The sequence below is a fragment of the Ursus americanus genome, chromosome 2 (genome assembly GCF_024610735.1).
Source record: "Ursus americanus isolate L20-20 chromosome 2, mUrsAme1.1.p, whole genome shotgun sequence".
NCBI lineage: Eukaryota > Metazoa > Chordata > Mammalia > Carnivora > Ursidae > Ursus > Ursus americanus.
This window is the reverse complement of record NC_142128.1, coordinates 16,837,234-16,852,145: the sequence shown is the minus strand read 5'-3', so window position 1 is coordinate 16,852,145 and position 14,912 is coordinate 16,837,234. Positions and strand designations below refer to the sequence as shown.

Sequence of the window (14,912 nt, the reverse complement as noted above, 5' to 3'; positions counted from 1 at the left end):
CTTATTTCTGAATCTTCTGGTGAAATTCTGTATTCGGTAGAATACTGGACGTAAAGATAGAATTTCAAGTTGAGGTCCTCCATCCAACACTCATGAGGTGGGTGAATGTAAAGAGGTCACTTTTTTTTTGGAGCCTAGATTTCTGCCTTTATAAAATGAGAAGAAAAAAAAAAGGTCTTGAGATCAACCAAAATCCAAGGACAATGTTTTTCAAACAGTAGGCCTTAACTCACTGGTGGACCACAAAATCATTTTAACAGCTTTGAGACGGACATTTTTTTTTAAGTTTTTTGTTTTGTTTTGTAATCTGTACACACAAGGTAGGGCTGGAGCCCGTGACCCTGAGATCAAGAGTTGTGCACTCATCGGACTGAGCGAGCCGGGCACCCCAAGACCAACATATTTTAAAAGTGGAATAGAAAAGAAAGTGAGACCATCGCATGTAACAAGTCTAAATACTGTTCCCTGGGGGCACCCGGGTGGCTCAGTCAGTGAAGCGTCTGCCTTCTGCTCAGGTAATGATCTCAGGGTCCTGGGATCAAGCTCCACATGGGGCTCCGTGGTCAGTGGGCAGTCCGCTTCTCCCTCTGCCTGTTGCCCTCCCTCCTGCCCCCGCTTGTGTTCTCTCACTTTCTCTCTCTGTCAAATAAATAAATAAAATCCTTAAAAATTTGTTTTAAATGAATAAATACTGTTTCCTGAACTATTGTTTCAGTTAAATACTCTATACTGTGTGTACTGGCTCATGATATAAAATGTTCTTTCCTTCTGTGAATTTCTGTTTAAAAAAAAACAATCCTTGAAAAAAATAAACTTTACCTCTCTCAAAGGGCTGAGTCTCTGTATACCAACACAACCCAAAACAGGCAGGCTAGAAGCGGGTTGGGACACTTCTAGGGTAGTAACCAGAGCAGCTCCAGAAACCCACTCAGGTAGAGAAGCATATGTCCGTAATTTTTTTGTGACATGTAATTGACATGTAACATTATCAGTTTCAGGTGTACAACATAATGACTGGACTGGTGTATATGCTGCAAAGCAAGTTAATCATTTTTTGAAGTCGGAAACCTACAGTGATGGACCAGGAATTCCCGGACAGAAGGTTGTATTAGAAAGAGACGAGTCTTAAAGCTTGGCCCCTGCCCTTACTCATTCCGTGACTTGGGAGCTTCCATTTGTTCATCTGCTGCCGAGGTGAAACCAACAAATTGTGTCAAGCCCCTGGCACAGATCTCACTCGTAAGTACTGAATAAATGTTTATTTTTTCTCTCTCTTTAATTCTCACAAAACATGGCCTTTTTTTTTTTCTTTTTAAGATTTTATTTATTTATTTGTTAGAGAGAGAAAGAGCATAAGCAGGGGGGTAAGCCGGCTCCCCGCTGAGCAAGGAGCCCAATGTAGGGCTCCATCCAGGGACTGCTGGGATCATGACCTGAGCCAAAGGCAGACACTTAACCAACTGAGCTACCCAGGAGTCCCACGGCCTTTCTTTTTATGTCTCTTTCAGATAAAGTTGATGAGGGCGGCCCGTGTCCTTCTTGGCTCTGGTTACCTTTATTTTATGGTTTAGCTTAGTTCAGATCCTGGAGATCTTTATCAAATGCTTGATAAAACTTGAAAGAAACTTTTTTTTAAGTTTATTTTTTTAGTCATCTCTACATCCTACACGGGGCTTGAACTCACGATCCCGAGATCAAGGGTCACATGCTCTTCCGACTGAGACAGGCAGGTGCCCCTCAAAGAAAGAATTTTCTGTAAGTTGATTTGAATGACTCAAGTTAAAGTCACTTGGGAATCTCGTTTTAATTTCCTTTTATTGAGCTATGCTTACATGGTAATTCTTTTTTTAATCTGTGTGTATGCGTGTTTTTGTTTTTTAAGATTTTATTTTAAAGGGGCGCCTGGGTGGCTCAGTTGGTTGAACGTCCGACTCGCTTTTGACTCAGCTCATGATCTCAGGGTTGTGGGACTGAGCCCCACACCGGGCTCCACGCTGGGCGTGGAGGCTGCTTGGATTCTCTCTGTCCCTTTCCCTCTGCTCCTCCCCACCCCGCTCACGCTCTCTCTCTCTGTCTCTCTCTTTAAAAAAGAAAAAAATAATAATTTTTAAAAATTCCAATGAGTATTTTAAAAAAAGATTTTATTTTTAGTTAATCTCTACACCCAACGTGGAGCTCAAACTTACAACCCCGAGATTGAGTCAAGCCAGCCTCGAGCCTGTAACCACTGTGTTTGCCTTCAGCCTCCATATCTCGTACTGAATGTCTTGATCAGTTGCAACTCTTTGCTTTCCTTTGTCCCCTGTATTTGTTTTCCTCCTTACCAAGAATAATCGCCCTCCGGAACATAGAACAATATCAAATATTGATACAACAATATCACAGTGGTAATGAGGCGAGGTCATTTCACCAGGATGCAGTCATTCTTGCTGTGTCGGGAAGGATTCATCTGACAATCTGAGCGGATTTTGTTTCTTTCATATTATCACACGAGGCTCGGTCTTCTGCTCTTGCCCTTGCTGTGTTCTGCCAATGCATGAAGCTGGCTAGTGTGGGGTGCCTTTGTGGTGTTCGGGCACAGACGGGCTGGACCGCTCAGGAGCCGGGTGCCTGGGGCGAGTTATTTTATTTCTCTCTGCTTCTGTGTTCTCATCTGAAAAAACAAGCACACATTCAAAAAGGCGATAATGCTCGTACCTGCTCTGAGGGTTGCTGTGGTTCTGAAATGGTTCCTGTAGCTGAAGTTCCAGAACACTGCCTGGTGCAAGGAAATGCTTCTGTTTCTCATGGTCTAAGGAGTGGCTCCGCCCTGTGGATATAAGAAAATCGCAAAATACCTAATTAGCCCGCACGTTTTACTTTATTCATGCATTCATGCATTCATTCATTCATTCATTTTTACCCCTCATGTTTTTAGTTATAAACCTAAACCCTGTATTCCTAGCGTTCCACTCATAGGCTTCAACCTCGTTCTTTTCTTTTCCCGATTCAATGCTTCAACCCACTGCAGGTGAACTAAAGCCCCAAAGCCCCGAGCTTGTCCGCCTGAGGCCAGATTTGCTGATGTTAATGCCTCGCAGCTCAGGCCCTGTCACCTCAAGGTTATGAGCTGTCATGTGTCTCCTCTACCATCATCACCTTTTCCTGTCCGCTCGGCTGGTAAAAGAATAAGGGCAAAATGGTCAACTAAGCAGAGGGCGTTGAACACTGAACATCACGGAAAGCACTTAGTGTGATCGCGCTGGGGAAATGGAATCGGAGTGTCCTGCCCTGGAGGGGCTCGCCCCCCAGTGAGGGCCAAACCTGATCAAACTGGCCTTCAGAACTCCGTGCGGGAGCATTGCCAGACATCTAAGGATTCGGTCAAGCACAGAGGAGGGGACTAGAATCCTGGCGGGGGCCATGAAGTGTGGTCATAGAGGCCAGAAATGCACAGTGAAAAGAGACGAGCAGGCTGGGGTCTGGCTCTGCCCCTTTCCTTGGGCAAATTACTTAAAAGTCTCTGCATCTCAGTGTCCTGATGGGAGAAGGAAGGATAAAGTCCACTGCAGGGCTTATTTTAGAGGATTAAATGAGACATACCAACGTGCTTAGTCAGGGCCGCCTGGCTGGCTCCGTCAGGGGAGCATCTCGGGGTTGTGACTTTGAGCCTCATTTTGGGTAGAGATTACCTAGAAAAAGAAAAGGAATGTTCTTAGTAAATTGCTAGGCACATCAAAGGCGCACAGCCCAGAGGAGTAGCGTTGGAGGAGTGGAGACATGGAAACGAGGTAGGAAAAGCAGCACAGGGGACAAAGTGGGACACATCATCCTTCACGGGGGAAGGATGTTGTCAAGGCAGATCAGGCTCCCAGGGACTGGAGGGAGCCAGTAAGAATCCCCAGGCAAGCCGTGAACAGAGCCAAGAGTGAGCATGGCGTTCATGATTGCTAACCTCTCCTTTTTGGGGTGGGGATAAGGAGCCGAAGGGGCCAACCCCAGTCTCAGGGGCTGAGAATGAACAAGGAAGTGAGCGGGAGCTCCCGCCCGAAGCTGTCATCTTTCTGCACAAGAGAGAAACGCGGATACGCGGATGACAAGAGTTGAGGTTGGGCCAAGCTCCTTAGGGAAGCTGTGAGAGGTCTGGAAGAGCAGCTGTAGGGAAGGGAAAGAAGAGCATTGCCCGGACTCACAGGACAGCGTGGCTGAGGGACCAGGTGGAATGAGGGGGCGCTGGTGTGGTGAGTCGTGTGATTTTCTCCATCGGGGCTCACTAACCTGGTAACAGGACAAAAAGAGGGCGGTTGTATTGATCCAAAGGCAGAAGATTTACGAGGAGGGTGTGGCAGACGACAAGGCTGGCAAGTGTCAGAGACCGGATGATTGGAGCAATACACCTCGGAGTCAAGGTCATAGAGGAAGTGGACTGAGATAAGGGAGGGCTGGTCAGGGAGGGACTCCAGGATGTGGGCTCCAAGTAAAGTATCAATAGGATGGAGCAGCAGGTCGAGTCGGGGAAGGGGAGACTCAGAGACCAGGGAACCTGATGGGCGGCGAAGAATAATCGTGAGTCGTAATGAGATTTAAGGTGGGTCTCGAATGTGAGGGTAGATGGTCTTTCAGAGATGAGAAGCAATATTAGATCAAGATGGAAGGGGACAGAAGTGCTGAATGCCTACTTTTATGAGGTGCTTTATATAAACTATCTGCTCTTACCCCCTAACAGCCCCTCAAGTTGGGAATTTGGGAAAAATGGAAACCAAATAGATTGCCAAGGGTCTCACAGCTGTTGAGCCAGGAATCTCCGATTTAATCCTAGGGCTGACTGGTTCCAAAACCCAGGTTCCCCAGATTTCCCCCAAAGAGGTGGCACTTGGAACCTCCTAATTCATTTTTATCACTTTTTACAAGTTTATTTATGTAAATGATCTCTACACCCAACATGGGGCTCGAACTCATGACCGCGAGATCAAGAGTCGCACGTTTCTCTGACTGAGCCAGGCAGGCACCCCCAATCTTGTCATTTTTCACAGCTCTCAAGGTTGGAATCTCTGACTCTTGGGATCCTGAGCAGCCGGTCAGTGCGAGGCGCCAGGCCCTGAGCAGTGATGGAACACTCCTGAGCTCAGCCCTGTCTTTCTTCCCGGCTGGCAGCAAGATGGCCCTGGGTGAGGGCTGGGACTGTCGGCGGGGTAGGCCCCACTGCAGAGTGGGCGATGGTGAAGGGGAAAACAACAGGAAGTACCTGGACTCTCTTGTCTAAGCTCTGGCTGTGTTTCCTGTGATTGACCTACTCAGTAAGTCATTCATTCAGCAGGAGAAGGAGGTTGGAGAGGGTCAGATCTGCGCTCCGATTCAGCTGCGGCCCTTGAGTGGTGTGACTTTGGATGACGTTGACCAACTTTCTCAGTTGGCCCAGAATTAAAGGGTTTTCTGGGATGTGGAACTTCGGGTGCTAAAACCAGGATGGTCCTGGGCTGCCTGTCTGGCTCATTCGGTAGAGCGTGCAACTCCTGACCTTGGAGTTGCGAGTTCAAGCCGCACGTTGGGCATAGAGCTTACATTACATAAATAAATACATACAGGAGTGCCAGATGGCTCAGTCGGTTAAGCGTCTGCCTTCGGCTGGGATCATGATCCCAGAGTCCTGGGATCGAGCCCCATGTCCGGCTCCCCACTAGGCAGGGAATCTGCTTCTCCCTCTTCCTCTGTTCCTCCCACCCCTGTTCATGTTCTGTCTCTCACTCACTCTCTCAAATAAATACAATCTTAAATTAAAAAAAATACATGCGTACCTAAAACCAGGATGATCCAAACACAACTGGGGTGGTGGGTCACCCCAGATGGGCTACTGCAACCTTTCTAAGCCTCAGTTTCCAAGTGTATTCCAGCTATCTGCTGTCTGGTTCTCTGCTCCTCACCAACTGGGGTTGTGCTTTTCAGAGAACACAGAGCAGGGAACATAGTTTAATTCCATCTGGTCGGAAGAAGCTCAAGGTTGATTGTAGTCTCCTTCATCTGCTGAAGCTGAACAACTTCTTCTTCTTCTTCTTCTTCTTCTTCTTCTTCTTCTTCTTCTTCTTCTTCTTCTTCTTCTTCTTCTTCTTAAGATTTTATTTATTTATTTGAGAGAGAGCACAAGCAGGGGGAGCAGCAGAGGGAGAGGGAGAAGCAGGCTCCCCGCTGAGCAGGGAGCCTGACACGGGACTCGATCCCAGGACCCTGGGATCATGACCTGAGCCGAAGGCAGACGCTTCACCCACGGAGCCACCCAGGCGCCCCTATCGAGTGAAGCTTTTTAAAAAAACCTTCCCAGGTGCTTCTGATGTCCAGCCACGGTTGTGAGGTTCTGCCCGGTGCTGTCATCTCCGCATCACCTAGAACCCCTGATTCGCCACGTCTGGGCCGGCACGCCAAGGCACTCCCAGGAGATGCTGCCCTCGCGGGCCCTCAGGCCGCTCTGGGCAGTGAGGTTCAAGGGCAGCGCTCACTGTCCAACAGCGCTCTCTGGGGGGTGCGACGTTCCGTCGCCGCGCTGCCCGGTCCGCGGCCACGACCAGCTGCATGCGCCTACCGAGCGCCTGAAATGCAATTAGTGAGACTGAAGCACTGAGTGTTTTAGTTTATTTGAATTAAATTGAATTTGGAGAACCGCATGTGGCTGATGACTACTGGATTGCACAGAACAGGCCTAGTGGATCTCAGGGAGCGGGAGGGAGGATCTGAATCGCTTGTGGCATTTCCTAACCCACCTCGGTGCGACTGTTCTCACACACACACACACACACACACACACCCGTGAGGGCCCTCAAACAGCAGAAGAGAAGGTGGGGGAGGGCAGAGGGATAAAGAGAGCGCTGGAGAAGGCCCCACGGGTGACTCTGGAGCGCGGTCCTTACTCATCCGGTGAGAGCCCTGCCAGAGAGCCGTCCAGTGACCTGCTCCGGGGTTACGGCTCTCCCCGAAGCGTAGTGCCCTAAGGCAGTGATACTGACTTTTCTCATAAATCTGTCTTAAAGAGGGCGCAGTGGGGAGTGCTGGTGTAGGCTGCACGTCGGGAGGAGTGAAGGCTGGGCGAGAGTCATCTGAGCAGTGGCTCACTTACAGGTGGGTGGCTGATGTTGGCTGTCATCGGGACTGTAGCTGGGAAGGACTCTGCCCTTGGACCAGGGCACCTACATGTGTCTTGGGCTTCCTCACACATGGCGACTGGGTTGCAAGAGGGAGCACTGAGATTAGATAGATAGATAGATAGACAGATAGATAGATAGATGACACATAGATAGCAAGCCCAAGCCAGGTGGGAGCTCTGTCCCTTTTTAAAAATTTTTTGGCGTGTCTGGGTGGCTCAGTCGGTGAAGCGTGTGCCTTCCATTCAGGTCATGATCTCAGAGTCGTGGGATCCAGCCCCACATCGGGCTCCCTGCTCATCGGGGAATCTGCTTCTCCCTCTCCCTCTGCTGCTCCCCCTGCTTGTGCTCTTTCTCTCTCTGTCAAATAAATACATAAAATCTTAAAAAATAAAAATTAAAAAAATAAATTTTATTTTCATTTTTTAAGATTTTTTTTAGGGGCGCCTGGGTGGCTCAGTCGTTAAGCGTCTGCCTTCGGCTCAGGGCGTGATCCTGGCGTTCTGGGATCGATCCCCACATCAGGCTCCTCTGCTGAGAGCCTGCTTCTCCCTCTCCCACTCCCCCTGCTTGTGTTCCCTCTCTCTCTGGCTGTCTCTCTCTCTGTCAAATAAATAAATAAATAAAATCTTTAAAAAAAAAAAAGATTTTTTTTAAGTAATCTCTACACCCAATGCAGGGCTTGAATTCACAACCCCGAGATCAGGAGTCATATGCTCCACCAGCTAGGCCAGCCAGGCACTGCCCCCCTTCTAAAAAACTTATTTAATTTTTTAAAAGTTTTTTTTTTGTTTGTTTGTTTAAATAATCTCCGCACCCAATGTGGGGCTTGGACCCACAACCCTGAGATCAAGAGTCACGTGCTCCACAGACTGAGCCAGCCAGGCACACCCCCTCTTTTTTTTTTTTTTAAGATTTATTTATCTATTTTAGGCAGGGGGAGGGCAGAGGGAGAGAATTTTTCAGGCAGACTCCCCACTAAGGGTGAAGCCGGAAGGGGAGATCGATCCCACAACCCGCAAGATCACAGCCTGAGCCAACGCTCAACCGACTGAGCCACCCGAGCGCCCCCTGTCCCTTTTTTTTAACCTAGACTTGGGACATGCTGTCTCTTCTACTCTCTTCCATTCATTAGAAGCCAGTCACTAAGGCCAGCCTGTGTTCAAGAGATGGGGCACGAGACTCAACCCTGTGACAGAAGGGATGTCGAGGGGTTTACAGACATGTTTCAAAACCACCACACACACTTAGGAGGGAAGAGCCCCAGGGACAGAACTCCGCACGCAGCAGCCCACAAGCCGGCTGCCTAATCTATGGGAATTAAGTCTTCCCTCGCTGGTTCCAGGTACCGTCAGGTTCCTCCCCGAACACTTAGCCCCAGGAGCACCCCATCAACCCAGAAGACACCCCCCACCCCAAGGCCTGTTTCATAGACTTCTGACCCAGAGACTTCTCTCTTGCACATACTCCTTGAGTAACTTCCTGATTTTTGTTTTCAGAAATTCTTGAGCCGTGGAGTGAGAGGAACCTGACCGTCAGGACATCTGGGTTCTGATCCCCGCCCAGCAGAAGATTGTTTAAAAAAAATTAAAAAGCTGGGGCACCTGGCGGGCTCAATCAGTGAAGCCCGTGACTCTTGATTTCGGGGTTGTGAGTTCGAGCCCCACGTGGGGTGTAGAGATTACTTAAAAAGAAAAAAAGAATGCAGGCTTTGGGAGTGAGGAGATTGCGAGCAATAATTTCCTTCTCTATGTTTCAATTTTCTGTATTATTATTGAAAATTTGTATTGTAGTAAAATACATGCAACATAAATGTTACCATTTTAATGATTTTTAAGCGTACGGGTCAGTAGCATTAAGTATGTTTACACTGTTGTGCACCCATCACCACTGTCCATCTAGAGAACGTCTGCGTCTGGTCAAACTGAAATTCTATACCCATTAAACAACAACTCCCCAATCCCTTTCCCCCAGCCCTGCACAACCACCATTCTACTTTCTTTGTCTCCGTGAGTTTGACTGCTCTGGGGACCTCGTAGAACTGGAATCCTGCAGTATTTGTCCTTTGGTGCCTGGCTTATTTCACTTAGCATGCGGTTTTCTTTTCTTTTCTAAGATTTTATTTATTTGTCAGAGAGTGGAAGAGAGAGCATAAGCAGGGGGAGCGGCAGGCAGAGGGAGAGGGAGAAGCAGGCTCCTCGCTGAGCGGGGAGCCCGATGCGGGACTGGATCCCAGGCCCCTGAGATCATGTCCTGAGCCGAAGGCAGAGGCTTCACCAACTGAGCCTCGCAGGCGTCCTGAGCGTATGGTTTTCAAGGTTCAGCCTTGTTGTGGCAGGTGTCAGACTGTCCTTCCTTTTTAGGGCTGGAAAAATATCCCACTGCATCTATGCATATATGTGTATGTATGTACAGATCACATTTTGTTTATCTATTCATTTGCTGATGGACGTTGGAGTTTTTCCCACCTTTTGGCCGTTGTGAATAACACTGTTCATAAACACTGGTATGCAAATATCTGCTCGACCCTCTGCTTTCAGTTCTTAGTGGCGGGATCACCAACTAATTCTATTCTTAACCTTTTAAGGAACTAGTTAAAAAATGTTAAGCTTTTTTTTCTTTTTTCTTTAAGTGATAGGAGAGTTAAGTTGAGAATTAAAACACGCAGGGGCGCCTGGGGGGCTCGGTCGGTTAAGCATCCAACTCTTGATTTCGGCTCAGGTCACGATCTCCGGGTCATGAGATCGAACCCTGAGTCAGCCTGCATGGTGACCGTGGGGGCTGCCTGGGGTTCCCTCTCTCTTTCTCTGCCCCCCGCCCCCCCCACCCCGCTCATGTGAGTAATCATACGCCCTCTCTCTCAAAAAAAAAAAAGAGTCAAAACATCCAATTTTGATTCCAGATCATGGCTGATCTTCCTGGTTTTAATAACGTGTATCTTTCTAATGTTTCTTTTTTTTTTAAAGATTTTTTATTTATTTATTTGACAGAGATAGAGACAGCCAGCGAGAGAGGGAACACAAGCAGGGGGAGTGGGAGAGGAAGAAGCAGGCTCATAGCGGAGGAGCCTGATGTGGGGCTCGATCCCATAACGCCGGGATCACGCCCTGAGCCGAAGGCAGACGCTTAACGACTGAGCCACCCAGGCGCCCCTCTAATGTTTTGTTTTTTTTTTTTTAAGGAAAGATTAAAACGGAACAGACGTAATTTTCAGATTTTATTTATGTATTTATTCAGTTACTTAGATTTTTTATTTTATTTTTTTTTATTTTTATTTTTTTTTTAAAGATTTTATTTATTTATTTGACAGAGATAGAGACAGCCAGCGAGAGAGGGAACACAAGCAGGGGAGTGGGAGAGGAAGAAGCAGGCTCCCAGCAGAGGAGCCTGATGTGGGACTCGATCCCAGAACGCCGGGATCACGCCCTGAGCCGAAGGCAGACGCTTAACCGCTGTGCCACCCAGGCGCCCCTACTTAGATTTTTTAAAACTTTATTGTTGTAAATACATGTAACAAAACTTATCTTAACCTGTTGTTCTTTTTTTTAAGATTTTATTTATTTATTTATCTGTCAGAGAGAGATAGAGAGAGAGCACAAGCAGGGGGAGAGGCAGGGAAGAGGGAGAAGCAGACTCCCTGCAGAGCAGGAAGCCTGATGCGGGGCTCGATCCCAGGACCCCGAGATCACGACCTGAGCTGAAGGTAGGTGCTTAACCGGCTGAGCCACCCAGGTGCCCCTAATCTGGTTTTTTTTTTTTTTAAGTTTATTTATTTATTTTTTTAGTAATCTCTACGCCCGACGTGCGGGTCAAACTCATGACCCCGAAATCAAGAGTCGCATGTCCTTCCAACAGAGCCAACCAGGCGCCCCAATCTTAACCATTTTTAAGTGTCCATTTCAGTGGTATCAAGTTCGGGTTTTATTTGAAGGCTTATGATCTCATCAAATTATAATCACACCAGGTTTCAGCATGTGTCATGGGGCCGGGAGCCTCTGGACTCTATTTCCACCTACTCCTGTCCCATGCCACACTTTGTGCTCCTTCCAGCCCTTTCCTCAACCCCGCCAGGACAGAGCACTGTGAGTCAGGCTGCCCTTGTGACCATCTTGTAAGACACTAACGTCTCAATGTATAGTCTTATGTATTTTTTTTTAGTCTTTTTCAATAAATGGCTGTCATTTTGCAAAAGAAAATATTAATCCCGAGTAAGAGGTGTGTTGTGTTCGGTTGCTTGCCAGACTAGGAATTTTTATTTATGCTTCTCCCGTCCCTCCCACATACACGGGTTGTGTGACTTCGGGCACGACACAACCCTCACGCGGGGCCTGCTTGTCATCTGTCCGCCCACAAGTCAAAGTAGACAGTCGCCCTCCGAAGGGACCCAAGTGGCTGACGACACTCCTTCATGTCCCGCTCCCAGGCTCCTCTGACCCCTCACCCCAGGAGAAAGGACCGGGGTGGCAAACCTCCAGAGCCTTGGAGATAAGCCTAAGCCGGATTCTGGATTCTTCCCAGAGGCCTTACTCTGCTGCTACCCACGCCTCACCTCACAGATGTCTTGCAACCAACATTGAGGCCACATGGTCTGAAGACAAAGAGATACATGCCCACAGGAAGCATGGGGAAGGCTGGGTCACGCAGGAGGGGGTGTGGGCTGAATGGAGGGAGCAGGTTTGGTGGGGCCCTGTGGGCAGGCCAGGGACAGGGCAACCGCATGCGGGGGAGCCAGGAGCCTCGGTGCTCTGGCAACTGACCTCTTTCTTGGTCTCCGGGAGAATGTTCTGGGGCCTGGCTACGGGGTGAGACTGAGTTCAATACAACCACTGCCCGTTTGGCCCCACCTCTTGCCAGGAAGCGCCTCCCCACCACATTGACCACATCCCCCCAGGTCGCCTAGGAAACACGCCACTGGGGCTAGAGGAGTTGGGGCACTGTTGCCCAGCAACAGGTGGTGCCCTCCCTTCCGCCCTCCTTTGAGGCAACTGCCTAGCACCGTCCTCCGCAGGGAGGAGTGCTCTGAAGGGAGAGCCAGGAGCCCTGGGGCTGCCCCGAGGTAAGGTGAGGCGCCAGGAGGGCCCCTGCAGGTGGAGGGCCCAGCAGGCAGAGACGAGCAAGGAAGACAGGGCTGGTGGCTGGGACAGGTGACACCTAGCACGACAGCAAGCAAGGTGGAGCCCGTAGTAGAGAGCAAGACGCACTCCACGGAGAGTCGTGAGGCCACAGGAACATCCAAGGTGCCAGCCAGCAGCCGGGGGTCGCACACACACAGGGTGGGAGCGGGCGGGGAGGAGGAGAGCTTCTCATTTCCTTACCCACCACTTCCTCTGAGGCCCAAGGAAGACCTGTGGCGCAGGGGGTGGGGGCGGTGCTAGACAGGAGGAAAGAAGCCCTCGGGGCCCTTAGAGTTTTGTCTGAGGCACCCCTGGGTCTGAGAGGGAACCAGGGCTTCTGGAAGTGAGCGGGAGTGTCCGGCTGGCAGCCACGGAGGGACCCTGGCTCTCCAGCCTTTGCCTCTCTCTTGCCCTTCTAGGTCCCCTTTGCTCTTCTGTCTGCCCGGGTCTGTTCCCCGGGCCAGACACCGAGCCCCTTGGGCCTCTGCCTGTCTCCTCCCTGTGGTCTGGACGCTCACTGCCTCTCTCTGTCTGGGCTGTGCCCACCCCATCTCATCTGCTTCCTCTCCCTACCGCTGTCTCTCCAGATGCCTTCGACTCCACAGCAGCCCTCTGGGCACACAGTGGGACTCCCTGCGGCAGAGCTGGGGTCGTGGCCCCCACTGGCCTGCGGGCCATGCATCCCCATCATGCTGGCCCTGGCCTCCCTCGCCGCGCTCTTCCTCCTAACGACAGCCGTGTTGGCCGAACGCCTGTTCCGCCGCTCTCAGCACCCAGACCCCAGCAACCACGCACCCACCCTGGTCTGGCGCCCGGGAGGAGAACTGTGGATCGAGCCCCGGGGCACCCCCCGAGAGCGCTCAGAAGACTGGTACGGCTCTGCGGTCCCCTTGCTGATGGACCGGGCCCCAGACCCTCCCACCCCCGGGGGCACCTTGGAGGCCCGTGCAACAGCCCCCCCTGCCCCTTTAGCCCCACTCTCCCCTCCCAGCTCCTTGGTCCCCCGCCCCCCACCCAGGGTCCCAGCCCGCAGCACCTTCCGGGGGCCCCAGGCCTTGGACGAGAGGCCCTGCGTCCCAGGCTTGGTGAGCTGGGCTGAGCCAGAACAGAGGCCAGAGGCCAGCGTGCCCTTGGGGAGCCCCCAGGCCCAGAGGCAGCGACTAGGAAGCCCTGATCCTGAGTGGGGCCTCCAGCCTCGGGTCACCCTGGAGCAGATCTCCGCTTTCTGGAGGCGTGAAGGTCGGACCAGTGTGGGGTTCTGAATCCCCAGGGCCTGGAGGACTGAACCCCGAAAGACCCCTGGGGAAGGTCCTACCTCAGAGAGTCTCCCAGTCCTCAAGGCCCTGCAGCTCCAGCCCAGGACCCCACGCTGCTACCTGGGCAGCAGGGGAGAAGGCCCCCCACCACCGCCTGCCTTTTACATCTGAATTTCAATTCCCTGGATCTGGGGCTGCTCAGGCTCCCTGTGGGCAGAGCTGGTGCTGCAGGGGAAACCCGGGGCTGCAGCACAGAGAATCAGAGAATCGGGGTGGGCCCGACTCTGCCAGAAGCCACCAAAATCATGTTGCAGATTAAGATCTCAAAGTACCAAAGAGGCAGAAAATATCATCATCACGGAGGTGTCCACCTCCCTTCCTTGCGCCCCTAAGATGCTGAGACTGGAGAGCGGGGGTCCCGTGGATGCGGAAGAACAGACTGAATGTGGGTGTCGAGGGTCAGTCCCGCCCCCAGGAGAGGACAGGAAGCCAGCCTCCCAGAGCCACAGATATGCCTCCAGGAAAACACACACAGAGGTCAAGACCAGGCAGAAGATCCTCTTATTACATCTCACCTGTGGCTTTGACCCCCAACTCGCAACACGGAACTTGGTCAGACAAACTGGAGAGGCCCCTTCCTTGCCTACAGCTGGGACCTCTCGTTAACAGAGATCAGCAGACAGCCCTGCGACTGCCAGCCGAGGAGATGTGAGTTCGATCCAACGTGGAAAGGAAAACCGTGCCAGGGTAGAGAGCCGCTCCTAATATGCGGCCTCTGGCCACCCTTCCTCCCAGCTTGCTGGAATCGGTCAGGAGAGACGGATGGGCCCCAAGGCAGGCTTATTTATAACGCTCCACCCTGGAGAAATGGAGCTCAGAGATGTCCTTGGCTCTACAGCCGTCTGTCCGAGCAGACCTCCACTCTGGGAGACGAACCAGGAGCTGGGGAGAGGGGAAGGAGTCTCCATTCCCAGGGGTCCGACTTCCCCAACTTCAGTCGTGAATGTTAGGATTTTTGCCGTTGTCACTTTACCGCCGGTACTATTATTTACTTCATGTTTTTCTTTAAGATGATTTACTATTTGCTTAATAAATTTATGTGAAAAGGAACCTTTTTTGTATCACTTCTGCAAATGGAAAACCAGTATCACTTGCCAGAAATAGAAGGTAGGACACGAAAAGCAATACATGGTAAACAAAGATATTACGTGGGCATTGTTCCCTCCCCCCTGCAAGCATTCATTGACTCAAAAGATCTGCTCTTTCTTTGTTAAAAGAAAAGAGAATCGGTGGGTCTGCAAGTGTTAGGAAAATGTTAGACATTCTCATCCTGCAACCTCCCCTCCCCCAACCCCTCCCTGGAAGGATGACTGAGAGTCCTACACGGGGAACAGCCACCCTGTGCTTTTTAATGGCCAGGAACCTCCCCGGTT

At 50.8% G+C, this 14,912-nt stretch overlaps 1 protein-coding gene and 1 long non-coding RNA gene across 4 annotated transcripts; one reads left to right on the top strand and one right to left on the bottom strand.

Annotated features, from left to right (window-relative positions):
* Positions 1–1,824: 1,824 nt before the first annotated feature.
* Positions 1,825–4,299, bottom strand: LOC123784629 (uncharacterized). Its single transcript, XR_006777522.2, has 3 exons — positions 4,173–4,299; positions 3,583–3,671; positions 1,825–2,809 (listed from the first exon to the last, which is right to left on the bottom strand). It is a non-coding gene; the product is annotated as an uncharacterized LOC123784629 (long non-coding RNA).
* A 7,716-nt stretch (positions 4,300–12,015) lies between these two features.
* Positions 12,016–14,588, top strand: C2H16orf54 (chromosome 2 C16orf54 homolog). 3 transcript variants are annotated; one of them, XM_045786265.2, is made up of 2 exons: positions 12,016–12,165; positions 12,811–14,588. In XM_045786265.2, exon 2 carries the CDS (start codon positions 12,811–12,813, stop codon positions 13,483–13,485), a length of 675 nt encoding a protein of 224 aa, XP_045642221.2. In that variant the 5' UTR covers positions 12,016–12,165; the 3' UTR covers positions 13,486–14,588. The 3 variants fall into 3 exon arrangements, with proteins under 3 accessions (XP_045642221.2, XP_045642222.2, XP_045642223.2); XM_045786266.2 differs by having other exon boundaries at positions 12,019–12,170; XM_045786267.2 differs by lacking the exon at positions 12,016–12,165 and adding an exon at positions 12,178–12,346.
* The last annotated feature ends 324 nt before the right edge of the window (positions 14,589–14,912 follow it).